Here is a 27,614-nt window from a genome sequence, read left to right as displayed (position 1 = left end):
GGAGACATGGGGATGGGAATGTCATTGGAGATAGGAGTGAGGTTTGACCCTTGGTGTGTGTTGTGTTAAACTGAGGCAGTAAGTGTACAGTGGCAGCTACTAAAGCAGGAGACAAATTGTCAGGAGCATGGTTGGTGGCCCAGGTGCCCACCGTGGAACGAGAGTTGATTTGAATGTGAGGTGAGAGTTTGGTTCAGAGTGTTGAGGATGGCTTCCATTGACTGAGCAGAGCTGTGAGTGTGTGGAATGGGCTTTCGCTCCCAGCGCCCTGGTGGTCATTCATTCAGTGTGCTGCTGCCTCAGATGTGTGTGGGTTGTGCTGGTGATGTTACACAGCCACTTTGAGTAGTGTAATGAAAACAGGGCAGTCAGATAGTGTGTTCCCTTTTACTAGGCTGCAGTGACCTTGTGGCCAATGTGATAAACCAAACTGTAATCACAACATTGAATCCAGTCCAAGGCGTGAAGACCAGATTGGTGTAGATCTGAAAATAAAAAAACCTCCAGATACTGGAAACCTGAAAGTAAGAGAAAATCCTGGCAACACTCAGCAGGTCAGGCAGTATTTGTTTCTTTCTCCACAGACGCTACCTGACCTGTTGAGTGTGGCCAACATTTTCTGTTTGTATTTCAGGTTCACTTCAATTGTTCAAAGTCTGAGGTTCTGAAGATAGATTTGAAGTTGGGATAGTTCTCAGACAATGGAAGCTGTCCTCAACACTCTGAGACAAACTCTCATCCCACATTCAAATCAATTAGTAGACGTGGTTTATATGGACTTCAGAGAGGGCTTTGATAAGGTTCCGCATGATAGGCTGCTATGGAAGGTTAAATTGTATGGAAACCGGAGAGCTGGCTAATTGGATACACAATTGGCTTGATGGTAGAAAGCAGAGGGTGATGGTGGAAGGTTGTTTCTCAGACTGGAGGCCCGTGTCCAGTGGTGTGTCTCAGGTGTTGGTGCTGGGTCTGTTGTTGTTTATCATCTATTTCAACTATTTAGATGAGGACATACAAGGCGTGGTTAGTGAATTTGCAGATGATGCTAAAATAGGTGGTGTCATTCTGAATGAAGATGATTATCAAAAATTACAGGCTGATCTTGATCAGCTGAGTAAGTGAGTCAAGTAATGGCAAATGGAGTTTAATTCGGATAAGAGTGAGGTATTGCATTTTGGAAAGTCAAATCAAGGTAGGACTTTCATGGTGAATGGCAGGGCCCTGAGGAGTGTTCTAGAACAGAGGACCTTGGAGTACAAATACATGGTTCCCTGAAGTGGAGTTCCATTTTAGACAGCATGGTGAAGAAGGTTTTTGGCACACTGGCCTTCATCAGTTGGGGTGTTGAGTATAAAAAGTGGGATGCTGTGTTGCCGTTGTACAACACATCGGTAAGGCCGCACATGGAGTATTGTTTAGTTTTGGTCGCCCTGCTGTAGGAAAGATGTTATTAAACTGGAAATAGTGCAGAAAAGATTTACAAGGACGTTGCCAGCGCTTGAGGGACTGATTTTCTTTTTGTGAGAGGTTGGACAGGCTAGGATGTTTTTCCTCGGAGCTTAGGAGACATGGAACATGGAACATAGAACATGGAACAATACAGCACAGGAACAGGCCCTTCGGCACACAATGTTGTGCTGAACCAATTACATTAGTAATAAAATGCCCAACTATACTATTCCCTGCTACCTACACAATGTCCACAACCTACCATTTCCCTCACATCCATGTGCCTATCTAAGAGTTTCTTGAATGCCCCTATTATATTTGCCTCTACCACCACCTCAGGCTGTGCATTCCAGGCACTCACCACTCTGTGTCTGGTATTAGACATTCCAACCCTGGGGAAAAGATACCAGCTGTCTACTCTCTCTATGTCTCTAATGATCTTATAAACCGCAAACAGATCTCCCCTTAGCCTCCACTGCTCCAGAGAGAACAACCCAAGTTTGTCCAACCCTATCCTCATAGCACATACCCTCTAATCCAGGAAGCGTCCTGGGAAACCTCTTCTGCACCCTCTCCAAAGCCTCCACATCCTTCCTATAATTGGGTAACCGGAACTGAATACAATACTCCAGATGCAGCCTAACCAGAGTTTTATAAAGCTGTAGCATAACTTCCTGACTTTTGAACTCAACACCTCGACTAATGAAGGCAAGCATGCCACACGCCGCCTTTACCGCCCTATCAACCTATGTAGCCACCTTCACGGAGCTATGAACTTGGACCCCAAGATCCCTCTGCTCATCAACATTGTTAAGGGTCTTGCCATTAACAGTGTGCTGTCTCTTTACATTTGACCTCCCAAGGCGCAACACTTCACATTTGGCTGGGTTGAACTCCATCTGCCATTTCTCCGCCCATATCTGCAACTGATCTACATCCCACTGTATCCTTTGCCAGTCTTCCACAACACCACCAATCTTTGTATCATCTGCAAACTTACTAACCCACCCATGTACATTTTCATCCAGGTCATTTATACGAGGTGATCTTATAGAGATGTATTAAATCATGAAGGGCATAGATAGGGTGAATGCACTCGGTCTTTTTCCCAGGGTTGGAAAATTAAGAACTAAACAGCATAGGTTTAAGGTAAGAGGGGAAAGATTTAATAGGAACTTGAGGGACAACTTTTTTTTACACAAAGGGTGATGTGTATGTGGAACAAGCTGCCAGAGGAAGTGGTTGAAGCAGGTTCAATAACAACAATTAAAAGACACTTGGACAGGTACGTGGATTGGAAAGGTTTAGAAGGTTATGGGCCAAATGCTGGCAGATGGGGCATCTTGGTCGGCATGGACCAGTTGGGCTGAAGGGCCTGTTTCTGTGCTGTCTGTCTGACTGACTCTCACTCTTGTTCCATGGTAGGCTTCAGTGCCGCTGCTAGCACACCCGGGCAGTTTGTTTTCCTTGGAGCAAAGACTTGGGAGATTCAAAAAAAAATAAATGTAGCGTGAGATAAAACTAGTCAAAATATAAAAACAGATACTAGGAGTGTCTATAGCTATTTTTTTTTTAAAATAGAGTTAACAAGGTGAACATTGAATTACAGAAAGTGATTTTGGGGAATTAGTAATGAAAATGGACAAATGAAGTAAACAGATATTTTGCATTGGCCTTCACTGTAGGGGTACAGGTAACATCCTAGGCATAGCTGTAAGTCGGGCATTACACTTGGCTCCCACCCTCTTTCCCCAATGCTCATTGACACCACAAATCCATGAAAACCACCCCGGACCCTTGGACTGTAGCAGGATGACAAATCTGATTGGAAGAACGGAAGACCTTAGGGAAAAGTCCAATTCCAGGACAATGTGACAGCAACTTGTGGAATCTGTGGACTCACAGGTCTCTGGGGAGTAATGGACATCGTCCTAGGGTCGCTAAAAGAAATGGCTATTGAACTAGCTAATGGTGTTGGTTTTATTTTCCAAAATTTCCTAGATTCAGGAAAGATTCCATTACTGGAAAATAGCAAATGTAACTCTTTTACTCAAAGATGGAGCCAGACAGGTGGTGAGGGAACTACAATTTAACACGTCATTGGGAAAATGTTGGAGGCTGTGATGTCAGGGCATTCAGAAAAAAAATCAAGTAAAGTCAACGTGGTTTTGTGAAAGGGAATTAATTTATTTATGTAGATAGAAGGATGGCTGGCTGATGGACAACTGAGTAGCCATGGACGGGCTGTGTGCTGATCGGCACAATGTAAGGAGAGGTGTGCTACAGGGATCAATGCTGGATGCACACCTTTTTACAGGTTATGTGAATAACCTGGATGAAGGCACCAAAAGTGTGGTGGTTAACTTTACTGACAGCACAAAGATAGGTGGGAAAGTTGTGAAGAGAACATCAGGAGGCTACAAAGGAAAAGAGAGGTTAAGTAAAAGGGCAGTAGTCTGAGAAAGGGAGTATAGTGTGGGGGAATGTGAAATTATCCATTTTCACAGGAAAATCTGTCACCTCTAAATGGTGAGAGTTTACAAGCTCTGGGGTGCAAAAGAAGAGATGAATGAGACTGGGGAATTACAGGAAATGACAATTTTTTGCAAATTGTTGCTTTAAATTTTGAAGATGGAGCACATGAAAATAACACATGGGCTTGTTTCATTTAGGAGGGAAGGACTTGTATAAGTCCCTGTCACAACAAAGTATTAGGAAAAACTGACGGAACTAGAGGCAGAAAGTCACCAGGTCCCGATGGCCTGCACCCAAGGGTTTTAAAGAAAGTGACTGCAGAGATAGTGGACCCATTGATTGATGTTTTTCAAAACTCACTGAGTTCTGGGAGGTTACCGGTGGACTGGAAACTGCAAATATGATGCCCTTGTTCAAGAAAGAAGGGAGACAAAAATTGGGAATTCATAGGCCAGTTATTTTAATACCTGTTGTTGGAAAGATACTAGGATCTATAATCAGAGAAGAAATAGCTAGTCATTAAGAGAAGCTAATGCAATCAAACCAAGTCAGCATGCTTTATGCAAAGGAAATTATGATTGACAAATCTGCTGAAGTTCTTTGAGGATGTAACGAGAGGATTCAGTGGTGGGGAACCTGTAGATGTAGTGTTTTGGACTTTAATGAGGCACTGTATCAAGTGCCTTCTGAAAGGATAGAGCACATGCAAAGACTTCATGATATTGAGGAAGTTTGTTAACATGGATTAAAGATTAGTTTTCGCACAGAAGACAGAGTCAGAATAAATGGATCTTTTTCAGACTAGAGGGTGCCCAGGGGTTGTCCTAGTCCTCAGTTATTTACTATCTACATAATGACGAGGAATGGGTGGAGTTTAAAATATCTGAGTTTGCTGATGACATTTATGTCGTCACAGGATATAGATGGTTTCAGTGTGTGGGTGAAAATTTATTAGATGGAATTTAATCTTTGAAAGTGTGAGGTCATGCGTGTTGGTCGGAGGAATCAAAAGGCAGATGGTTATGTAACTGGAGAGGGGCTGCAAATGAGTGAAGTAAGAGGGGTCTGGTTGTTATGTGTGAAACAGTGAAAGGCAGGCAGGTGTAGCAAATCATTAAGAAGCAAATAGCATTTTGGCCTTTGTTTCAAGGGGTTTGGATTTTAAAAATGGAAAATTATGTTACAATTATACAGGGTATTGGTGAGACCACACCTGGAATGGTGACATGAGATTCTGCAGATGCTGATATCTGGAGCAACACACAAAATGCTGGAGGAACTCAGCAGGTCAGGCAGCATCTAAGGAGGAAAATAAACAGTTGACATTTCGGGTCGAGACCCTTCATCAAGACTGGAATACTGAACAGTTTTGCCCCTTTATACAAGAAAGAATACACTGGCATTGGAAGCAGTCCTAAAGAGACTCACTTATACGTTTCTGGGATGAGAGGGTTGTCCTTTCACCAACAACTAAAGATGTTAGACGTGTTTTCTGTGGAGCTTGGAAGAATGAATTGAAACCTAAAAGGTTCTGAGAGGCCATGAGGTGAGCCTTGAATGAAGGGACTTAGTTACAAGGTTGGGGCCAGACATTTAAAACGGTGTGCAGGGACTACTTCTCGCAGAGGGTGGTGAATCTCTGAACTTCTCTACAACAGAACCTGTACACACTGGATCACCAGAAGTATTTAAAGAGGAGATGGGCACATTTTTGAAAGATCAGGGATTTGGGGGCTCTGGGGAAGAGACACAGGAGTTGAGGCCTGGGGCAGATCAGCCATGTTCATGTTGAATAATGGAGCAGACTTGAGGGGCTGACTGGCCTATTCGTATTTTCTTGTATAACGGATCTGGGTGTCTAGTGCACGGTTCGTATGCAGGTACAGCACGTTATTGGGAAAGTCAACATAATGTTATTTATTGTGAGGGAATTGAATGCAAAGGCAGGGAGACTACACCTGATATATGGGGCATTGATGAGACCATACTTTGTACCATATTGGGCTCCTTCTATTTCCTTGTGATGTAGGCCATTCAGCCCTCTGAGTCGGTGCTGCCTCCCTTAGTCCCATTCTTCTGCTTGTTTCCCTGAAACCTGTTCTGGTCTCACATGGGCATCCACTCCCCGTGTGGCTCTTGCTCTCATTCCCAATGTTCTTAATCTGGAACTAGGGGGTCAGTCTTTAAAAATGAGGTGCCATTTACCTCTGAGGTACAGTTCTTTCTCTGAGGGTTGTGCCTCTTTTGAATCACTTTCTCAAGTGAAGCAGAGACTTTGAATATTCTTAAGGCAGATATAGATGGATTCTTGAGGTGAAAGGTTGCCCTGAACAGACAGGACCGGAGAGTTGTGGTTACAATGGAATCAGCAATTATTTTATTAATTGGCATCTGGGGCTGGAATAAATTGTGAATTAGGAATTATTAAATTTAATAAACTATAAAGATGAAGATCAGCTTGATTGAAGTACTTAATTATGAAACATCTTGAGAAAAGATGCTTTTAGCTGTGCAGGAGAGCAGAACTGGAGTCTGCAACATAGAACAGTACAGCACAGGAACAGGCCCTTCAGCCCACTATGTCTGTGCTGACCATGATGCCAATTTAAACTGCACATCTGCCTGCATGTGATCCACATCCCTCCATTCCCTGCCCATTCATGTCTGTTTAAATGCATCTTAAACATTGCTGTCTTATCTGCTTCCACCACTTCCCCTGGCTCTGAGTTCCAGGCATTTACCATTCTGTGGTTTTAAAAATAAAACTTGCCCCCCTCTCAACTTAAAGCTATGCCCTTTAGTATTTGACAATCCTACACTGGGGAAAAGACTCTAACCTACCCTATCGATGCCTCTCATTATTTTATAAACTTCTATCAGGTCAGCCCTCAGACTCCACTTAGAGGAACCAACCCAAGTTTGTCCGACCCCTCCTTGTAGCTAATGTACTATAATCCAGGTAACATCCTGGTGAATCTCTCCAAAGCATCCACACCCTTCCTGTAATGCAGTGACCAGAACTGCACGCAATGCTCCATTTGTGGCCTAACCAAAGTTTTATACAGCTGCAACAGGACTGCCCAACTTTTGTACTCAACGTCCTGACCGATGAAGGCAAGCATGTCGTACCACCCGATCTACTGTGGCAACACTATGAACTTGCACCCCAAGATCTCTCTATACATCAGTGCTCCCAAGGGTCCTGCCATTTACTGCATTTGACCTCTCAAAGTGAACACCTCACACTTGTCCGGATTAAACTCCATCTGCCATTTCTCTGCCCACATTTCCAGTTGGTCAGTTGGTCAATATCCTGCTGTATCCTTTGATAACCTTCCTCACAATGCACAAACACTAATAAATGTAATTGAGAATTTCAGAGAAATATCTTTCACCAGAAAAAGGTGTAAGAGTGGAATCTACTTCCACAGGGAGTAGTTCATAAAGGTCATGGCTGATGTTCACCCTCAGCACCATGACACCACCCCACCACCGCGCCCCCTCCCCCCCACCGTCCCTTGATTCCATTGGTCCAGAAATCTTTTGATCTCCAATTTGAGTGAACTCTGACCCTCCACAGCCCTTCAAAGATTCACCCTTGGTGTGAAGAAAAGTCTCCTCTTCCCTGTTATAAATGGCCAACTCCTCATTCTGAGGCTGTCACCCCTGGTTCTAGACCCCTGAGCCAGGGAAACATCCTCCCTGCCTCCACCTTTTCCAGTCTTGTCAGAATTTTGTAAGTCTCGGTGAGATCCCTCTCATTTGTCTACACCCTAGAGAATGACAGGCCACGTCTACTTAGCCTGTGCTCATCCTGCAAACCCATGGTCCCTGGAATTGGTCTGGAGAATCCTCATCACATTCCCTTCATGGTAGGGAGATTGAAAGGCTGTACAATGCTTCAGCTGAAGTCTCACCAAGGTCCTGTATGTTGTCCTTATTTGCATCCTCTGGCACTATTGTCCTCCTTACTGCCTGCTCTACCTGCCTGTCAGCCTTCAGTACTTGTGTACAAGGATAGCCATCTCCCTTTGAAAATCAACAGTCTGTCACCAGTTTAAAAAAAATTCTGTTTTGTGCACGACATTTTCCACATTGTATTCCACCTGCCATGTTTGTCACCACTCAGCTTGTCCATGTTCCCTGGAAGCTTCTTTGCATTGCCTTCCCCACTCTCACTCCCACCTATCAGCAAACTGGGGAATATTGCAGTTGGTGCTCTCAGCCAAACCACAGCCTTAGATTGTGAATAGTTGGAGCCTGAGCACTGATCAGTCCTGATGCAGGGTCTTAACCTGAAACGTCGTTAGTTCCTTCCCCCCCCCCCCCCCCCCCCCCACAGATGCTGAGTTCCTCCAGTGGGTCGTTTTTGTTCCAGTCTCTTGCATCTCTGTGTGCTCTAACTTTGGACCAGCCTCCTATGTGAAACCTTATCAAAAGCCTTCTGAAAATATAAACACGGCCTATCCACTGGTTCCTCCTTGTTATATCCTTCAAGAACTCTGGTGGATTAGTCAATCATGATATCCCTTTCATAATTCCATGTTGCCTCTGCTCAATCCTTTTATTCCTTTCTCGATGTGCTGTTGTGATATCCATTACAGATTCCAGCATTTACCCTATGACTGAGGTTAGGTTAACACGTCAGTAGTTCCCTGTTTTTCTTTCTCTCTCTCTCTCTCTCTCCTCTGTTAAATAGTTGGGTTATGTGCTCACTGGGTAATATGGAGAGACATGGGTGGAGCTTAAACGATGGCAAGGCACAGATGGATGCAATGGATGGTTTTAGTGATGTACATACCATGTAATGAGCACTGAACTAATGCACACCATCCTAAAGGAAATTCTTTTGACTTTGTTACAGCTCGTGATATTTTTTTCTTCTTTTCCATCCTCAGTTTTGTGCCGGGACATCACCACGAAAAAGCTCTGTGATAATTTGGTGCGTGTTCAGCCTCCACAGTTCCACCACTGCCCTTCGTGATGCTGGAGGACAGGGTGCTGCCGGACGATGGGTCTCTGACCATTCCTGTCCTTGTCGTGGGTATGATCAGATGGGGTGTGGAGCGAGATTAATGTGGGTGTCACCAGGCAGGGTTCCTCCCATTGGGCCAGGTGAAGGTGCAACCACAGCTGAGTGGACAGTCCAGGGACCCAGGAACTCCCTGCTTTACTATGTTGTACTACAGCAGTTCTCTGGCAATTACTGTGCTGCAATAAGCAAGGAGTCTGGTTGGGGAGGGATGCAAGAGAAGAGGGGGTTGTTCAACCTAAAGCCCAGCCTGTACAGGGAGAGGTGGTGGTGACGGGGGGGAGGGGTGGGGCTTGTGGGGAAACCCTGTTAACAAGGGTTTGGAACTGGTTGGGAGTGGGAGATGGATTGTGGGCATTAATGACAACCCTCTGGCTGTTAGTGATGTGGTGTCCCTGGGCCGGCCACCTCTTGTTAACAACAGCTATGAGAATTGGAAGTTAAATGTCCAAGTTTGCTGTGGCCACTGGGTTAGGAGTGACAAAGTGTTGAGGCTGGGAGCAGAAGGTGACAAGGGGGCAGTGTAGAAGAGTGGGATTGGGAATCGCCCTGCCCGCTCCCTCCCCCAACCCTGAGGGGGGACCGGGAATGGGAATTCCCCCCCCCTCCCCACCCTGAGGGGGACATTCCCCACCCTGAAGGGGACATTTCCCCCCCTCTCCCCTCCCCACCCTGAGGGGGACATTGGGAATGGGAATTTCCCCCCCCCCCTCCCCACTTTCTTTCCTGCTCCCTTTTAATCCATACATCTCAGATAAACTTCCGTTGCATTTTTTTTGGCTCCTCCACATTTATCCCTGCCTCATCCCTCTGTCATCTGTCTTCTATCTTCCCATCTCTGTAAACTTGGCCAGATTCTCACCCACCATCCCACTCCACCCCATGTTGGCTGGCCCGCATTGACCCCTGGTCTGGTAATGCATTGGGTTTAGAGATCTCATCCTTCTGTCCTATATCAGCTTGTCCCTCCCTGTTTATGTAACCCCCACCCCTCCAGGTTATCTGCACTCCTCAAATTCTGGCTTCATGTGCTTTAATCATTTCTTCCCTCCACAGTTGCTGGCTCTCCCTTCTGCTGCCAAAACCCTAACCCCTGGTTTGCCTCCTTCCTTGGTGTTCAATTTTAATTGAAATTGCTCTTGTGAATCACAGAACTGAAAGGTTTGAATTGTGTGGACTACTTGCAAGATCTTCTATTCCCCTGCAGATAGAATGTAGGGGGTGGTCAAGCTGGGGTTTAAGTGATAAAAATTATTTAATGGATTAGAACTGTTAATTAATAAAACCATGCTTGTTTGGAAGAAGTGTTTCAGTGTCTAGCAGAATACAGGACTGAATTGGTTAAATAACAGGGATGGGTTGTATAAACCAGGTTTCTACTGCTGAGTTTGGGAGATGGGATGATCTAATTGGGTGTTAAAGTGGTGAATCAATGTGATTAGGTAGGTACAAAGAAACAATTTCTGGTGTTGGGACGGGGAATCTGTAGTGTAGTGACAAGGTGTTAAGGTCAGAGCTGAGCCACTCGGTGAAGTCAGGAAGCACCTTGTCACATAGAGGGCATTGGTATTGGGGAGTGTCTCCCCAGAGGGGGGATGGTTGGAGGTTTCATTGGGAAGGGTATTCAGAATATGGTGCAAAGTGGATACACTGAGGCAGGGATCAGACCTGATTTTATTGAATGGTGGAAAGCTTTGATGGGCTGAATGGCCTCCTATTCCTACGTGCAGCCCTGAAACATGCATATTAATGTTGTTTGTTCCTTAGGAAATGGGCCCTCAGGAATCTGCCTGTCCTACTTACTGTCTGGATACAGACCCTACCTGTCACCTCTAGCAAGCCACCCAAACCCAATCCTGCAGCGCAAACTGGAGGAGAACCGCCACCTGTCGATCGTTGACCAGGTATTGTGTGTATGTGTGCTCTAACTGGCAATGCCTGGAATAATACTGTGTCTTGATGCAGGTCCTGCGGGTAACTGAAGCTGTCTCTAACTCAGTGGGCAGAAGAACTCTGGTACCAGGACTGCTGACGTAGGAAATGGAAACCAGTAAAGCAATGGAATAGGAGCAAAAAGCAAACTGCTAGAGGAACTCAGCAGGTCAGGCAGCAACTGGGGAGGGAAATGGACAGTCGGTATTTCAGATCAAGACCCTTCGCTTAGACTGGGTTAGGGTTAGTCCAGTTGAATGGTTTCGACCCAAAATGTCATCTGTCCATTTCCCTCTACAGGCCCTGCCTGGCCGCCTGAGTTCCTCCAGCAGTTTTTTTGCTCCAGATTCTAGCATCTCCAGTCTCTTGTGTCTGCAGTTTAACTTTTGGTGTTGAGCAAATCTTTGGAATCGGTTCTAGGGGATGGTATAAACCTTCATAGAGAAGGACACAGGTTGGTCAGCAACAGTCAGGACTGATTAGAGTTTGTCCGATCTGATTTAACTTGATTGACGACCCTTCTTAAAACATTCAGTGAGGGCAATAGGTTTGATGTAGTTTTCATGCATTTCAGGAAGGCTTTTGACAAGGACCCGTATAGAGGTAGATCAAAAAATAATTCCATGAGATCCAAGTGAGAGTGGTAAATTGGATCCACAGTTGGCTCGATAGCAGAAGGTTGTTTCTGTGACTGGGTGGCTATTGCTGGGAGAGTTCCGCAGGACTTGCAGCTCAGTCCCTTGTGTTTGTGCAAAGTATTGCCACAGGGAGGTGTGATGAGGCTGGGAAAAATATTGCCTTACCTGTTGAGTGCATAATTGGAACGTTTAAATGATTTTATAGAGCTGATAGAAGTCATTATTCTGGCAGTGGGAGTCCTGAGCAGGGGAGCTGACCTTAGTATAACAGCTGGGCCATTCAGTGATGTCGGGAAGCTCCTCATTACATAACGAGCAGTGGAAACCTAGATACTCTCTCTGAAAAAGCTGTTGCAATGGAGCATCAATTGGAAATTTTAAAACATTATTGACGACTTTTGTTGACTGACTGTAAGGAATAGGGAACCAAGGAAAGAGATGAAAGTAGGATGTGTGAACTTGTCAATGGACTTTAACAAGGGTAGACTGGTCTGGAAGGTTAGGACACATGAGATCCAGGGTTAGCTAGCCAATTGAATACAAAGTTGGCTTAGTGGAAGGAGTCAGAGGGCAATAGTGGAGGGTTGTTATTCAGATTGGAGGCCTGTGACCTGAGGAGTGCACAGGGATCAGTGCTGGGTCCCTTGTTTATCACATTAACAACTTGGATGAGGATGTAGGTGGCATGGTTAGTAAGTTTGCAGATGACACCAAAATTGGTGGTGTGGTGGGAAGTGAAGAAGGATGTCTAAGGTTGCAGCAAGATGGCGATCAACTGGGAAAGTGGGCCAAGGAATGGCAGATGGAATTTTAGCTCGGAAAAGTGTGTTTTACTTTATTTTTGGGAATTTAAACCAGGAGAGGACATAGTGAATGGTAGGGGCTTAGGAAATGCTGTAGAAGAAGGAGACCTAGGAGTACTAGTACATAGTTCCCTGAAAGTGGCCACACAGGTAGACAGAGTGGTGAAGAAGGCGTGTGGCACCCATGCCTTCATTGGTCAGGGCATTGAGTAAAATCTCTCACTCTCGCTCTCGATTGTTTCTTATCAGTCTAATGTGGTTTCAGTGGCATTCATTACAATGCTGTGGAGGTCAAATACTGGGCGACATGTATTTAAGATTAGAGGGGGAAAGTTGAAAGGCACGGAGCGATGGGTGCCTGGAACAGGCTGCCAGGGATGGTGGTGGAAGCAGATACAACAGTGGCATTTAAGAGGCTATGAATATGGAGGGATATGGATCACGTGCAGGCAGAAGAGATTAGTTTAATTTGGCATCGTGTTTGGCACAGACCTGGTGAACTGAAGGGGCTGTTCCTGTGCTGTACTGTTTTATGTGTGGTTACCATATCTTGTGATTTGTTTTTGTGTATTTCCTAACTTATGGACAAAACTGACTTGAGGATATCTGTTTAAAGAAAAAACAGAACCCATTCATTACCCAGGATGGTCTGTAAGAGTTGGGACGTCACATTACAACTGTACAGGACGTTGGTGAAACTCCACTTGGAATACTGCAGGTCTGGTCGCCCAGTTATAGGAAGGATGTTATTAAACTAGAGAGGGTACAGCAAAGGTTTGTGAGAATGTTGTTGGCACTGGAGGGTTTGGGTTATAACGAGGGATTGGACAGGCTGGGACTGTTTTCCCTGGAGTGGAGGAGGCTGAGGCGTGACCTTAGAGGTTTACAGAATCCTGAGGAGTGTAGATAAGGCGGGAGGTCAGTTTTTTTTCAGGATAGGGAGTCTAAAACTAGAGGGCACAGGTTTAAGGTGAGAGGGGAAGGATTTAAAGGGGACCTGAGGAGCAAGTTTTTCAGAGAGTGGTGGGTGTATGGAGCGAGGTGGAAGTGGTAGAGGTGGGTACAAAAGAGACATTTAGACAGGGACGTGGATAGAAAAGGTCTGGAGGGATACGGGCCAAATGCAGGCAAATGGGACTCACTCAGGAAGGCTCCTTGGTTGGCATGGATGAGTTGGGCTGAAGGGCCTGTTTCCCTGCTGTAAGAGTCTGTAACACACTGATTGCTGCTGGAGGTGTATCTGAACACTTAAGTGAACAGTTTTCAATTCTCACTGTTGAGGTGATCTTTAGCAGTGGTCCTTGCCCAATCTCACTGTTCAATTATCCCAGTACTGATTCCATAGCCTCGGGCATGGAGAAACACTGTGAGAGTTAGTCTGGTACCCAGTTCAAGGGACATATGGCACTCTGTCGGGTGAGTTGGGTTCTGTCGCCTTGGTTGCTTTTTACTGCACGCAGTCGGAGCACCTCCCAGTGCTGTGTCCAGGAGAGCATCCCAAGGCTAATGGGATGATTTGTTCTCCCAGGACTAAGGAATGCCCCAAGGATGCGCAGAAGCAGATGTGTGTTTCTCCTGCCTTGTTACCACATCCCTTCCTCTGATTCTGTGCTCTGAAGCTTCAGCATTGCTCCTTGCAGTTTCCCTTTTGCTGGACGTCAGTGTGACCTGGAATTGTCGGCAGCCAGATTGGGAATTGCTTTCAATAAAGTTCTGTGGAACTGTAGCTATGTAACAAAATACTTAAACAATGCTACAAATCTGTTCTTGCTGTAGATCTGGGGCTGTGTTTGATGTGGTCAGTGAATAAACCCCGTTGGTTCTTTGTGCAGATCAGTTTTGTTCATCCATGGCTCTCAGAGTCCTCCAACAAATGGCAGCTCCTGCACACAGACCCACACCCACCAAAGAAGCTGTACTTACAGAAACTCGTCCACTAAAATCCAGAGCCCTCTTTGGCTTTAGTGCAGGACATGCTGAAGCCTGGGAGTAATTTAATTGCCCATTTGGTTAGTTGCTGCATATTTCTCCTCCTCCTCTGTCCACAACCAATGCTGTGCTGATTGGAGTGTGGTGCTGAGTACTTCAGGCAGATGAAGATTTCTGGTGTGATGTTCAATTCCTAATTGTATTTTTATGGCCCTGGTTTACACAGATCTGTTGAAGTTTGAGGGGAAATGAGTTCAAAGCCAACCCCATGTGAGAAATTGGAGACTATTTCTAATAGCTGGTGTGTTTTATACAGGGGATACATGTACTTTACAGGACAACTTTGTGACATGGAAATATTTAGGGATTCTCTGCAGTGGTTAATATTCTTGTATTTTAGTCCCAACTAGATTCAGGGTCAGGAGTCTTGTTGTGATTTCCACAGAGCCAGACTTGCCATGGCTGTGCTAGTGAAGGGACAACTGTGTGGAGACCTCAGGAGTTACAGATGCATCCAAGGTGTGACCTGTGGTGTTCCTCTGGTTCACTGGCATAGCAGCCTCACAGTGCCAGAGACCCGGGTTCACTCCTGACCTCGGGCGCTGTCTGTGTGGTGTTTGCACGTTCTCCCTGTGACTGCATGGGATTCCCCTGAGTGCTCTGGTTTGCTCCCACATCCCAAAGATGTGTGGGTTGGTTGGTTAATTGGCTGCTGTAAATTGCATTTTAACGTAAGTGACAAAAAGCAGCAAAGCAGAGTTGGTGGGACATGTGGAAGAGAATGGGACAGGCACGGTAGTGTAGCGGTTAGCATAGCATTATTACAGCACCAGCGACCCAGGTTCAATTCCCGCCACTGTAAGGAGTTTGTACGTTCTCCCCACGTCTGCATGGGTTTCCTCCGGGTGCTCCAGTTTCCACCCACGTTCCAAAGACGTACAGGTTAAGAAGTTGTGGGCATGCTCTGTTGGTGCCGGAAGCGTGGCGACACTTGCAGGCTGCCCCCAGAACATTACGCAGAAGATGTACATTGAAGCGCTCAGTGAAATACATGTGACTAATAAAGATGTCTTATCTAATGAGTTCGCAAGACCAGGGGAATGGGGGGGGGGGCGCGTGGGATGGGGAGAGGTGGGTCTGAAGGGAGCTGACATGGACAGGCTGGGTCAAATGGCCGACTCTGATGCAAGAAGTAACTAGTCCAGTAGCTCTGTGTTCTGATGCTGACTCCTGATGTTAATTGTTTTCAGAGACTATCTTCCCATCAAGCCATGTGTTACACACTGCCAGTCCCTCGGGTAAGGTCCTGAGTTCAGTGTCCTCTGTGACTGAGTATAAACTCATGTTTTGACTGCCCTCAGGATCTGGAGTGGCTGTCTGAAGGTTTGGAGGGACGCTCCTCGAATCCAGTGGCTGTGCTCTTTGACACTCTTCTCCTGCCTGATGGTGACTATGGTCTGGATCACACTTCTCCCTTGTGGTGGAGACTAGAGGCTGCACAGAGTATATCACATCTGGTCCTGGGCACAGGATTACCTGGAGGTTCCTGGCATGTGAGTGGCTGCTGACCTGGCTCAGCTTTGTCCATTAATTATTTATTTATTTCACATCTTGATAGGTTGACTCAGAGAAGGGAGATTTGAATTCACAATTTGCATCCTGGAAAAATATGCAAATACTCCTATCGTGACACAGTCCTTGCATGACTCTATGCTCTGCTTTGAATACTGAATTTACAAAGACACCAGGACACTCCATTAACCCTGTCATCTAGGCCAAGGGTTAAAACTGTGGACAGAAAGCTGCTGTGTCTGAATCCTTTCACCAAGACGCTGCCTGGATTAGGGTATATGAGCTATAAGGAGAAGGTGGGCAAACTTGGATTGTTTCCATCAGAGAGGCAGAGACTGGGAGACCTGATAGAGGTTATGAGAGGCATAGGCAGAGTAGACAGTCTTTTTCCAAGGGGAGAAATGTCAAATAATTGAGGGCATAGTTTTAAGGTTAGAGGGGAAAAGTTTAAAGGAGATGTGCAGGAATTTTTTTTTAATAGAGAGAGTGGTAGGTGTTTAGAAGGCACTGCCGGGGAGGTGGTGGGAGAGATATGATAACTACATTTAAGAAGCATTTAGACAGAGACACATGAACAGGTGGGAGGGATACAAATCCTGTAGAGACAGATGGGATTAGTTTAGATTGGCATCACGGTCAGCATAGACATGGTGGGCCGAAGGGCCTGCCCCTGTACTGTAGTATATCCTTAGCTCAGTGAGTGAAATGGATTCAGGAAACTTGCAAAGATTGAACACCAGCAGTGTTCCCAGAGGTGAGAAAGTCCCCTTGCCTTCTCACTGAGTGCACCCTCTCTATTCTCTTACACGCATGACCAGCTGCCTTGCGAGGAGCAAAATGTTTAGTTTGAGAGGTTTCCAGCTAAATCGTGGGTGGAGGGATCAAAGCTCCAAAATCAGTAAATGACAGGGGAGAGGCGAGGCTGGAGCTATCAGTGTGGGGAATGATGAATGGACTGTGGGAAGGAATGGAGAGTTCTGATCTAGGAGTAAATCAGTAGGCGAGGCAAGATGTTACAGAAATAACAGGATAAAACTCAAGGCTCTGTATCTCATTGGACTTGGAACTGCAACAGAGGAGAAGGTGAAAACAAAATGATCAGATACCATTACAACGATGTGACTGCAGAAAGCTGTGGATTGGGCTCTGACTATTAAAAGGTACAGACAGGAAGAACCTGGGTAAAAGTGAAGGAGTGGCTCTGTTAAGTAAGAATGGTCTTGGCACAACAGCGATAAACTAAGTTTGGGGAACTAGGGTATGGAGGAGGTTTTGATGGAGGTAATGTGTTATAAGGCAAGGGGTCACTGTGGGAATGGTGTAAAGGCCTCCTGACAGTAACTACACACCAGGAAACAGGTTGGGATCTATCAACCTGCTCTACCATTCAACACCTTTGTGGTGACCACTCACCTCAGTATCCTGTTCCCACCTTCTACCCATAGCTATTGACCCTCTAGTCATTAAGAAATGTATCTGCCTGAAAGTCAGAGAGAGAGGCCACACAGAAACGGGCCCTTCAGCTGAATCCACACCAACCATCAAACGCCCACATGTTAATCTGACACGAATCTGTTTTTTTTTATTATTCTCCCCTCATTCTCATCGCCTCCTCCCAGATTCTGCCACTTGCCTACGCACTAGGGGCAATTTACAGCGGCCAATTAACCTATTGATCTGTACGTCTTTAGGATGTGTGAGGAAACGGAGCACCCAGAGGAAACCCACAATATCACAGGGAGAACGTGCATACTCCACGCAGACAGCACCCGAGGTCAGGATTGAACCCAGGACTCTGGTGCTGTGAGAGGCAGTGACTTTACTCATTGCACCAATGTGCCGGCCTTGAATATATTTAATGACCAGGCCTCCTCTGCCTTCTGTAGAGAATTCCACACACACCCTGTCCTGACCTCCAGCCACTGGCAACGCCCTCACCGTATCTCATCTGTCCAGCCCTGTAGAAACTTTACTATTCTCTCTGACATCCCACTCGTTCTGTGTTCCAGGGCATGTAGACGACACAACTCTAAGCTAGAGAAGGTTCAGAAAAGATTCACAGGGATGTTGCCCTAATTGGTGGGCTTGAGCTATCGGAAAAGATTGGATAGGCTGGGGTAGATGGCCAGAGCCTGTTTCCCATGGGAGGGGTGTCTAAAACTAGAGGTTTAAGGTGAGAGGGAGGAGGTTTAAAATGGATCTGAGGGTAGATTTTTCACACAGAGAATAGTTGATATCTGGAATGAGCTGCCAGAGGAGAAGGTGGAGGCAGGAACAGTAACTACATTAACGAGGCATCTGGACAGGTACATGAATGGGCAGGGCACAGAGGGAGATGGAATTTATGCAAGCAAGTGGGATTAATATAGATAGGCAGGATGGTTGGTATAGACCCAGTGGGCCTGTTTCTGTGCTGTACACTCTGACCATCTTTATGCTGCTCTCCGCATGTTCATCCGTTCTGTCCTTATATCTTCAAGCCAGGGACTGCAGTCACTCCTAGTTCCCCATTCTCCCGCTCTTTGGTGAAGAAGGATCCCTCTTCTCTGTCCATCCTTTACGAAGCCTTGATTTCTGTTAGAGGTCTCGTCAGGTTTTCTGCCTGCTCCATCTCTCGGCCCTGTAACCTGGAGCCGGTCCATTCTGGTGCAGATTCCGAGACCGCTCACTGCTTTCTCTTTCAGGATATGGAGGGCTCGATGCTCACACTGAGTTTTGGCAACTGGATGGAGTTACCGGGTCTGAAAATGAAGGACTGGGTCAGCGAGAAGCGCAGGTGCGTACCAGGCCCGACACTGCTTTCCCAACATTGTCCTTTCCCTTTAAAGGGCTTCTGTTTACTGGGTCAGCTCCCTGTGAAGGATGTAATGGCTTTGGGGGACAGTCAGTGCAGTTCCCAGAGTCAGATTCTGAGCAAGTTTATACACACTTGTATTCAATGGAATATAAAAGGTTAATGGAAAATTTCACTGCAATCTGAAGGAGTCTGGAAAAATTAATAGGGTGGGGAGAGAGAATTTTCCTGCTGCTTGGGGGGGGTCTTTACAGATTCACGGAGTTGTACAGCATAGAAGCAGTCCCTTTGGCCCAACTCGTCCATCCCAACCTCTCCAAGCTAATCCCATCTGTCTGCTATGGTCCATATCCCTCTCAACTTTTGGTATTGGTATTTCTCCTCTTCCATCGGGTAGAAGATACAGGAGCCTGAGGGCACGTACCGCCAGACTTAAGGACAGCTTCTACCCCACTGTGATAAGACTATTGAACGGTTCCCTTATAATGAGATGGACTATGACCTCATGATCTACCTTGTTGTGACCTTGCACCTTATTGCACTGCACTTTCTCTGTAGCTGTGACACTTTACTCTGTACTGTTATTGTCTTTTTTTTACCTGTACTACATCAATGCACTCTGTACTAACTTAATGTAACTGCACTGTGTAATGAATTGACCTGTAAGATCGGTTTGTAAGACAAGTTTTTCACTGCACCTCGGTACAAGTGACAATAATAAACCAATACCAATTTTCCTATCCATGTACCTGTCCAAATGTTAAATGTCCAAATCGTACCTGCCTCTCCCACTTCCAGCAACTCGTTCCATATACTCTCCACACTCTGTGTGGGAAAAGTTGCCCCTCTGATCTCCTTTAAATCTCTCCCCTCAAACCTGTGCCCTCCAGTTTTAGATTCCCTTACCCTGGGGAAAAGACTATCACTGTTTGTCCTATCTATTCACTTCATAATTTTATGAACCTCTATAAGGTCACCCCTCAGCCTCCTTCGCTCCAGGGAAAACAGTCCCAGCCTGTCCAGTCTCCCCTTGTAACTCAAGCCCTCCAGTCCCAGCAACATCCTTGTGAATCTTTTCTGCCCCCTCTCCAGCTTATTCCTGTCCTTCCTAAACAACCAGCTTGTACTCAGTGCCATGGCCAATGAAGACACATGTACCATGCATCTTCCTCACCACCTGTCTACCTATGTCACCACTTTCCTGGAGAAGGGAAATGAACTGTTCATGGAAGAAATCATCCAAGGGGTAGGTGAAGGGTCACAGAGCAGAAGAATTTTAACTCTCCAGCCTATTGGCCAAGGGTTTAATAGAACTGGAATTGATGGTGGATAGAGTTGGGGTCGTGTTGATGCCCTCCTTGGCCAGGACCTTGAATGAAGGATTGAGCTGAACAGCTGCCTTCTCGCTGGGTTCACCTGTCTCCCTGCTGTTTGATGCACACAACAGTCTGGCCCCACATAACCCTACCAGCTACTTGTCTGTTCATCCAGACAGCCCTGTAATTAGTCACAGCCATGAGGCAGCTCAGGCTTGGCCAATGTTCTTCCACGTGGGGAAAGGTGACTGAAGGACTTGTCCAGAGGCCCCATTAAAAGAAGCAAAGAGAGTGGGGACAGAGAGCTGGGTTCAGGATAAGAGGAAGGGGTGAGGGGAGGTTTTGGATGGGAGGTGATCGTTGGCTGATCAAAGGGGTGTGGCCATTGGTCAAGGATGGGCAGTACTGGGGGCCAAGTGGTTGCTGCACGGAGGTCAGTGAGGTTGTGTGGGGTCAGTTGGGAACAGTCTTGTTCAGAAAAAAAAATCTTGACGGAGAATTGAAATTTTTGCGGATGCCGAGATTTGAAGGGGCTGTGTCAAGGAGGAGTGAAGGCCTAAAGCTGTGGGAGGATACAGGTTAGAAACCTGAGGGGAGGAAGGTGAAAACCTTGGTTGGTGCTGAGGGAGGCTGATTGTGAAATCAGTTCCCCAGTGGTGACCAGGACATTGGACACCATCAGGGTTGTCAGTAAACTCACCCACAGGGAACCCCCCGTATCCAGCCAGATGTAAACAGCACCTGCTGGAAATCCTCAGCAGAGCAGGAAGCCTCTGGTGAAAAGTCCTCCATCTGCAACATTAGTGCTGTTTCTCTCCCTGCAAATGCTGCCTGACCTGCTGAGTGTTTCCAGCACTTTCTATTTTTATTGGAGATGATGGTGGAAAGGAAAATGACAAGGAACAATGATGGGAAAAGTGGGAACAGTGTTGGAATAGTTGGAGTGTGTAGTGGAGGAGCTGGTTCTGTAATAAACCCAGACAGGAGGTGGGGCAGTCTCCCTAAGGGCAGAGTGAGAGGCATCTGCAGGTCCCAATCACTGGGGTCGTTCAAAGAGCTGACTCTTCCAGGGTGGGGCACATCTGCCCAACAGCTGGCAGAACAGGGTTCTAACTGTACACTTTATTTCTTCCTTTCCCTCCACACAACCCCCCCCCCCCCCCCCCAACCCCCCCATCCGTAACCCCTGGACCTCAGGAGCCTGAGGAATGACCGTGTGCTCCCAGCTGAGGTTGCTGCCTATTACCAGAACTTTGTCGGTGAGATGGGGCTGGAGAAGAACTTTGTGTCCAGCAGCTGTGTGACGGCGCTGCGTCGGGCTGGCAGTGAGGGGGAGGTGGGTGGAGAGCGCTGTGTGACCCGGGAGAGCAGAGAGGACGGGACGTGCTGTCAAGCGGCTCCATCCTTGTGGGAGGTCCAGGGGTATCAGACCTCGAGGGACGGGAGCCGGACACCCTTTCTGATCCGAGCCGAGAACGTGGTCTTGGCGACAGGGACCCACGATGAGCCAGTGCGGCTGGGGGTGGAAGGCGAGGACTTGCCCTATGTGTGTCACAGTATCTCGGAGTTGGAGGTGGCTGTTGCCCAGGGCCGGCTGAACCAGTTCTCGGATCCCGTGTTGATCGTCGGTGCTGGACTGACCGCGGCTGACGCCATTCTCTGTGCCCACCACGGGAGTGTCCCGGTCCTGCACGCCTTCCGCTGCTCGGTCACCGATCCCAACCTGATCTTTAACCAGCTGCCCAAGGTGCTTTACCCAGAGTACCACAAGGTGCACCAGATGATGAGCCAGCAGTGTGTGGGTGAGGAGCCCACCTCCTACCGTGGTTACACCAGCCTCCCTCAGCACAGGGTCCGCAGCTTCCAGCCCGATCGGAAGTGCATCCTGGAAAGTTGGGACAAGGTTCAGACAGGGGTGAGCGTCTCCATGGCACTGGTGCTGATTGGGACCAACCCCAGGCTTTCTTTCCTGAGGGACAATGGAGTCTACCTGGGTCTGGACCCGAAGCTGCCCATCTCCTGCCGTTACAACCCTCTGCACATCCACCCTTACACTTACGAGCTGGTGCAGGAGCCCACTCTGTTTGCAATGGGACCTCTGGTGGGTGATAACTTTGTGCGGTTTGTCAAGGGTGGGGCTCTGGCAATCACCAGCTGCCTGGTAAAGCGGCACAAGGAGCAGTGGTTCCCCACAAACTGAGACTGGAGTCTCCAGACCAGGAGAGGAAGAGAACCTGTGTTTGTGTCCTTCGTGGGGTCTGACAGCTGCTTCAGGCATGTTGTAAGGAGTCCCCAAGGTGGTTTTACTTTGAGATATTCCACTGATCTGGTTCTTCAACACACTAAGTCAGGTGTGAAGGGAATTCACTCCCTGATCCTGTGTGGAATGTTGATGGTCTCCATTAGTTGAGGAGAGGGATATATTGGGATGAAGATCCTCCGTTCCTGTCGAGGCAGGCACTGGCATGGTTCTTGGTGTGGCTGTCCTGGTCTGAAGACTGGAGACATGGGGTGCCCATGTTTTCATCCCATCACATTCCAACATGAAAAGCCCGGAGAGACAGAATGGAAGAGATTTCTCTTGCTGTTTCCTGAAGTTTTGTCCTGTACTGTCACTAGGGGTGGCGGCCAAAGCTTTGTACTTGGCTTGAATCACGGGGAGGTTTGAGCCAACACTGCCATGTCGCTGGTAATTAACTGTATGGGTCGCGTCCCACGGGTGGGGATTGAATTGTGATTCCTGTTGTGTGTGGGCTATAGTCATGGACGTGATGTTAATTCTCATGAAGTTTCACCGTGCCCCAAAGCAATGACCCTGTCGGGAGTTGTCCAAGGCTGGGACTGACCCAGAAGGGTGGTCGGCACCCCTCCCGGGGCTGAGGCCCCGCCACACCTCGCTGGAGTCGGGTGTGCGGAGATCGGACGTTTACTTCAGAGCAGTGTTGTCCGCTGAAAGTGAGGGTTCAGGACCAGACCAGGCCTGAACCCACCGTCAGTGAGTGGGGGGCGGGCTGGAGTGACAGGGATAGAACCGATCGAGAAAGAGGAGGTGAAGGGGAGGGCAAGTAAATAATTGTTTGCGGAATTGCGGAATGAGATTGAAGATGTAATTGTCCCTGTCTGGAGCAGCAGACTGGCACCGTGTTGGTGATTACTTTCTCATTAAAGGGCTGAAGTTGTGGCGAAAACTTCATGTGGTGTTAATGTGTTAATCCAGCAAGCTGCAGGAGCTGAGAAACGATCCACGGTGTGCACGGGGGAGAACGGAGACTGAGGACAGACTGGGTCCCTCCTGCCCCCGACACACTGACAATTCGGGCATCATCACCACTTCCCTGTGGAGTCCTGGGCCGCCCTGTGGTTGTTGCAAGTCCTGGGACAGGACAAACTGCAGCTGCCCTCCTGCTGGGATATTCCTTCAATATGGAGCCACTACTCTGTGTGAGGGTGTTGGTGATTCCCCCGGTCCCCCCTCTCTGTCCCTGCACACCTGCAGCAGGGAGAGCATGCTGGGTTAGGGTTTGGGGTTCTCTGTCCCAGGGCCCTGTGGGGGCATTCATTTCAAGAGGTATAGTATATAAAAGTAGGGAGGTGTTGATAAGGCTCTACGGGGCACTAGTGAGGCCTCATTTGGAATACTGTGTGCAGTTTTGGGCCCCATATCTTAGGAAGGATGTGCTGACGTTGGAGAGGGTTCAGAGGAGATTTACGAGGATGATTCCCAGAATGAAAGGGCTTACATATGATGAGCGTTTGTCAGCTCTTGGACTGTACTCACTGGGGTACAGGAGAATGAGAGGGGACCTCATAGAAACATTTAGAATGTTGAAAGGACTGGACAGAGTAGATGTGGTTAAGCTGTTTCCCTTGGTGGGTGAGTCCAGGACCAGAGGGCACAATCTTAGAATTAGAGGGTACCGGTTTAAAACAGAGATGAGGAGAAATTTCTTTAGCCAGAGGGTAGTGAATTTATGGAATTCTTTGCCACATACAGCAGTGGAGGCCCGATCATTGGAGGCGTTTAAGGAGGAGATAGATAGGTATCTAATTAGTCAAGGTATCAAGGGATATGGGGATAAGGCCAGAAATTGGGGCTAGAAAGGAACAGGTTTTTTCCCTTTAGCTCATGGAGCACTTTTTCCCCCATTTCTCATTTCTTTTTCCCTTTTTTCTTCTTTTTCCTTTTCCTTGGAGCAGACTCGATGGAACGAATGGTCTACTTCTGCTCCCTTGTCTTGTGATCTGGTTTGGGGTTCTGTGTCCCGGGGCCCTGTGGGGGTTCAGGGTTCTCTGTCCCAGGTCTGTGGCTGCTCCATTGCCTCAAGTTGAGAAGGATGGAGTTTTGGACACGGGGAAATGGGCTGTGAGAGAAAGTGGGTGAGGTACCAGGTCTGGTGCAGTGGGGCCTGGGGTCATCTCAGCCAGTTTGTCAGGTTCTTCCCCCCCTCCCCCCACCCCCCTACAGGCTGACCACCCTCCGTCTGCCCCCATCATGGGGGGGGGGTTAGTGTCTGCACACAACCTGCCTGTCGGAGGGGGAGGGGGGAGCAGTGAGGAGAGGCCAGTCTCCCCTCACGGGGAAAGGGGGAACTGTGACTGCCTTTGACCGTCTGCCCCCCCAGCAAACCAGTGGGTCCTGATCCGAGGAGCCACGGGGCTGTTGACACACCCTGACTGTCAGTCAGCGCTGGAGTTCAGTGGTGTGCATGGCCTCTCGCACCGGGACTGGCACAAAGGCAGCAAGCTGCTTCAGGTGGGAAGTGATGAGATCTGTCGCCGGTTACTGACACTAAACTTCCTCCAGTCCTAACCGACCCACCGGGGTCTGTGGGGGCAGTGGTCAGCCGGCCGTCCTTGGGCTGGGGTTGTGGGGCCGCGACCACCCGACCTCCCCTCCAGATCCCCCTCATTAACCCTGACCAGGGGCATTGTATGGGCAGGCACAGTAGTGTAGTGGTTAGTGTAATGCTATTACCGCACCACCAACCCGGGTTCAATTCCGGCTGCTGTCTGTAAGGAGTTTGTACATTCTCCCTGTATCTGCGTGGGTTTCCTCCGGGTGCTCCAGTTTCCTCCCACATTCCAAAGACGTACGGGTTAGGAAGCTGTGGGCATGCTATGTTGGCGCCGGAAGTGTGGCAACGCTTGCGGGCTGCCCCCAGAACACTCCACGTGAAAAGGTACATTTCACTGTGTGTTTCAATGTACACGTGACTAATAAAGATATCTTATCATTGGGTTCCGTTTAAGTTGTGTCGACTGATGGATAAATATCGGCCTCGGGGAACAGAAGCGCTCCCTGTTCTTCATTGTAGGCAAAGGCAGGGGACAGGCCCCAGGCCCTGACACTGAGCAGGGACCTCACTTCCCTCCCACCCCTGATACTCCACCAGGATCTCCCCACTCTCTCTCACTGATCTCGCCCCCTGCCCTGATCTCATACCCCAGCACCACCCTCAACACTCGCTCTCTCTGCCCACTGTGAGCGCTCCCTTCGCTGCTTCCTCCGTGCCTATTTCTTTGGCAGGGAGTCCCTTCCCCCCACTGACCTCCCCTTCTCGCATCTCCAACACTTGTTCATGGACACCCCCTCTCTCAACATTTCCACCTCCAGTTGCTGATGTGACATTAACTATCTTGACTTCTCCGCTCCCCTGACCCACTCCAACCTCACTCCCTCCAAACACACAGCCCTCTTCTCACTCCACACCAATCCCAACCTGTAGACCAGGGCGGTGCCATTGTCGTCTGGTAGACTGACCTCTACCTCACCGAAACCAGACGTCAGCCCTCAGACACATCTTACCTACCCCTGGACCATGACCCCACCAACGAACACCAGACCACTGTCTCCTGCACTGTCAAAGATCCCATCACATCAAGAGATCTCCCTCCACAGCCTTCAACCCGATGGTGCCTCAACCCCACACTTACTACCCAAGATCCACACAGGACTGTCCTGGTAGCCCATTGTTTCTGCCTGCTCTTGCCCCAGTCAACTTGCCTTGTACCTTGACTCTATCCTGTCTCCCCTTGTCCAGTCCCTTCCCACCTACACCCTCACATGCCCTCCGCCATGTTGATACTTTCCATTTCCCAGGCCCTCATTGGCTGTCTTCACCTTGGGTGTCCAGTCTGAAAATACCCCATCAGGAAGATCGGGTCTCCTCTGCTTTCTGGAAGAAAAATCCATCCAGCTGCCCTCCACTACGTGCACCTCCTTCAACCTCATCTACTGCATTTGGTGCTCCCAATGTATGTGGGGGTGGGGGGAATAGAGGCGCGCCCCCCCCCCCCAAATCTACTGCTATATACTAGCAACTTTTGCTGTTCTGATGCAGGTCTTGACCAGAAACATTGATTCATACTGTTTGCTTCCACAGATGCTGCTTGACATGCTGAACTCTCCTGCATTCTGCTTTCAGTATTTACATGGTATTAGATTGGGAGGTGTCGATGCTCAGGGACTTGAGTCCTTGTGTACCAGTCACTGAAAGCAAACGTACAGGTCCAGCAAGCGGTTGGGGAGCCAATAGGCAGGCCTGGTAGTGTAGCAGTTAGCGTAATGCTACTACAGCACCAGTGACCCGCGTTTGATTCTGGCTGCTGTCTGTAAGGACTTTATACGTTCTTCCTGTATCTGCGTGGGTTTCCTCTGGGTGTTCGGGTTTCCTCCCACATTCCAAAGACACATGGGCTAGGAAGTTGTGGGCATGCCATGTTGGTGCCAGAAGTGTGTCGACACTCGTGGGCTGCCCCCAGAACACTCTACGCAAAAGATTCATTTCACTGTGTGTTTCAATGTACATGTGACTAAAGATACCTTACCTTACGTTGGCCTTTGAAGCAAGAGGGTTTGAGTGGAGGAGCAAGGATGTATACAGGGTCTTGGTGAGGCCACACCGGGCTACTATGTGCAGTTTTGGTTTCCTTGGTTAATGATGTACCTGCTTGGGTTCACCAGCCTGTTTCCTGGAATGGCAGATTGCTGTATGGGGGGGTTGGGTCAACTCAGTCTGTACCCTGTGAAGTTTGGAAGAATGTGAGGGGATCTCACTGACATTTACAAATTTCTGATTGATGGACTGGAGGTGGGGAGGATGTTTTCCCTGGCTGGAGTGTCGAGGACGAGCGGTCACAGTCTCTGGTTACAGGGTGGGAGAATTGGGACTGAGAGGAGGTGGAATTACTTCAACAGCTTCACCGCTCTCCAAGTGAATTTGCTGCCACGGGCTGAACAGGATGTTGCTGAATATATTGAAACAGAGAAACTTCTAGATGCAAAAGGCATCCATAGGGATGGGTGGGAAATGGTATCGAGACAGAGCATCAGCCATGACTAATGGCAGAGCAGGCTGCAGGGGCTGAACCCCGTCTCCATGGTCCAACGTTAATTCCCCACGTCAGGAATTGCCTGCAGTGCTGATTTACATCCACCAGAGGGCAGAACTGTCCACCAGTTGACAAATCAGCAAGAAAGTTCCTGCAGATGCTGGAAATCTGAGCTAAAACCCGAGGCCCAGAGGTCAGACGGTATCAGTGGAGAAATGACATTTCAGGTTAAAGGTCTTCCAACAGAACGGGCCATAGTCAGATAAAACGGATGATAAGTTGCAAAGAAATGAGGACGGGCAGGGAGAACTAAAGAGAGATGGTGGAAGGGGTGGGAGATGG

General features: G+C 48.1%; 1 protein-coding gene across 12 annotated transcripts in view; it reads left to right on the top strand.

Annotated features, from left to right (window-relative positions):
* Nucleotides 1-25,491, top strand: part of osgn1 (oxidative stress induced growth inhibitor 1) — a 34,109-nt gene extending 8,618 nt beyond the window's left edge. For 7 of the 12 annotated variants that reach the window (XM_052031614.1, XM_052031605.1, XM_052031609.1 and 4 more), the window contains 5 exons: nt 8,823-8,968; nt 10,724-10,860; nt 15,620-15,811; nt 18,515-18,606; nt 21,138-25,491. In XM_052031614.1, the coding sequence (XP_051887574.1) occupies nt 8,908-8,968; nt 10,724-10,860; nt 15,620-15,811; nt 18,515-18,606; nt 21,138-22,140 (1,485 nt within the window). In that variant the 5' untranslated portion in view covers nt 8,823-8,907 and the 3' untranslated portion in view covers nt 22,141-25,491. Of the gene's footprint in view, nt 1-5,118; nt 5,471-8,822; nt 8,969-10,723; nt 10,861-15,619; nt 15,812-18,514; nt 18,607-21,137 lie in introns of all 12 variants that reach the window. The other 5 variants (XM_052031604.1, XM_052031608.1, XM_052031607.1 and 2 more) reach the window with 2 other exon arrangements.
* The last annotated feature ends 2,123 nt before the right edge of the window (nt 25,492-27,614 follow it).

Source organism: Pristis pectinata, chromosome 16, assembly GCF_009764475.1.
Source record: "Pristis pectinata isolate sPriPec2 chromosome 16, sPriPec2.1.pri, whole genome shotgun sequence".
Lineage (NCBI taxonomy): Eukaryota > Metazoa > Chordata > Chondrichthyes > Rhinopristiformes > Pristidae > Pristis > Pristis pectinata.
Note: the sequence above shows the minus strand (reverse complement) of the source record. Positions and strands in the feature narration are given on the sequence as shown.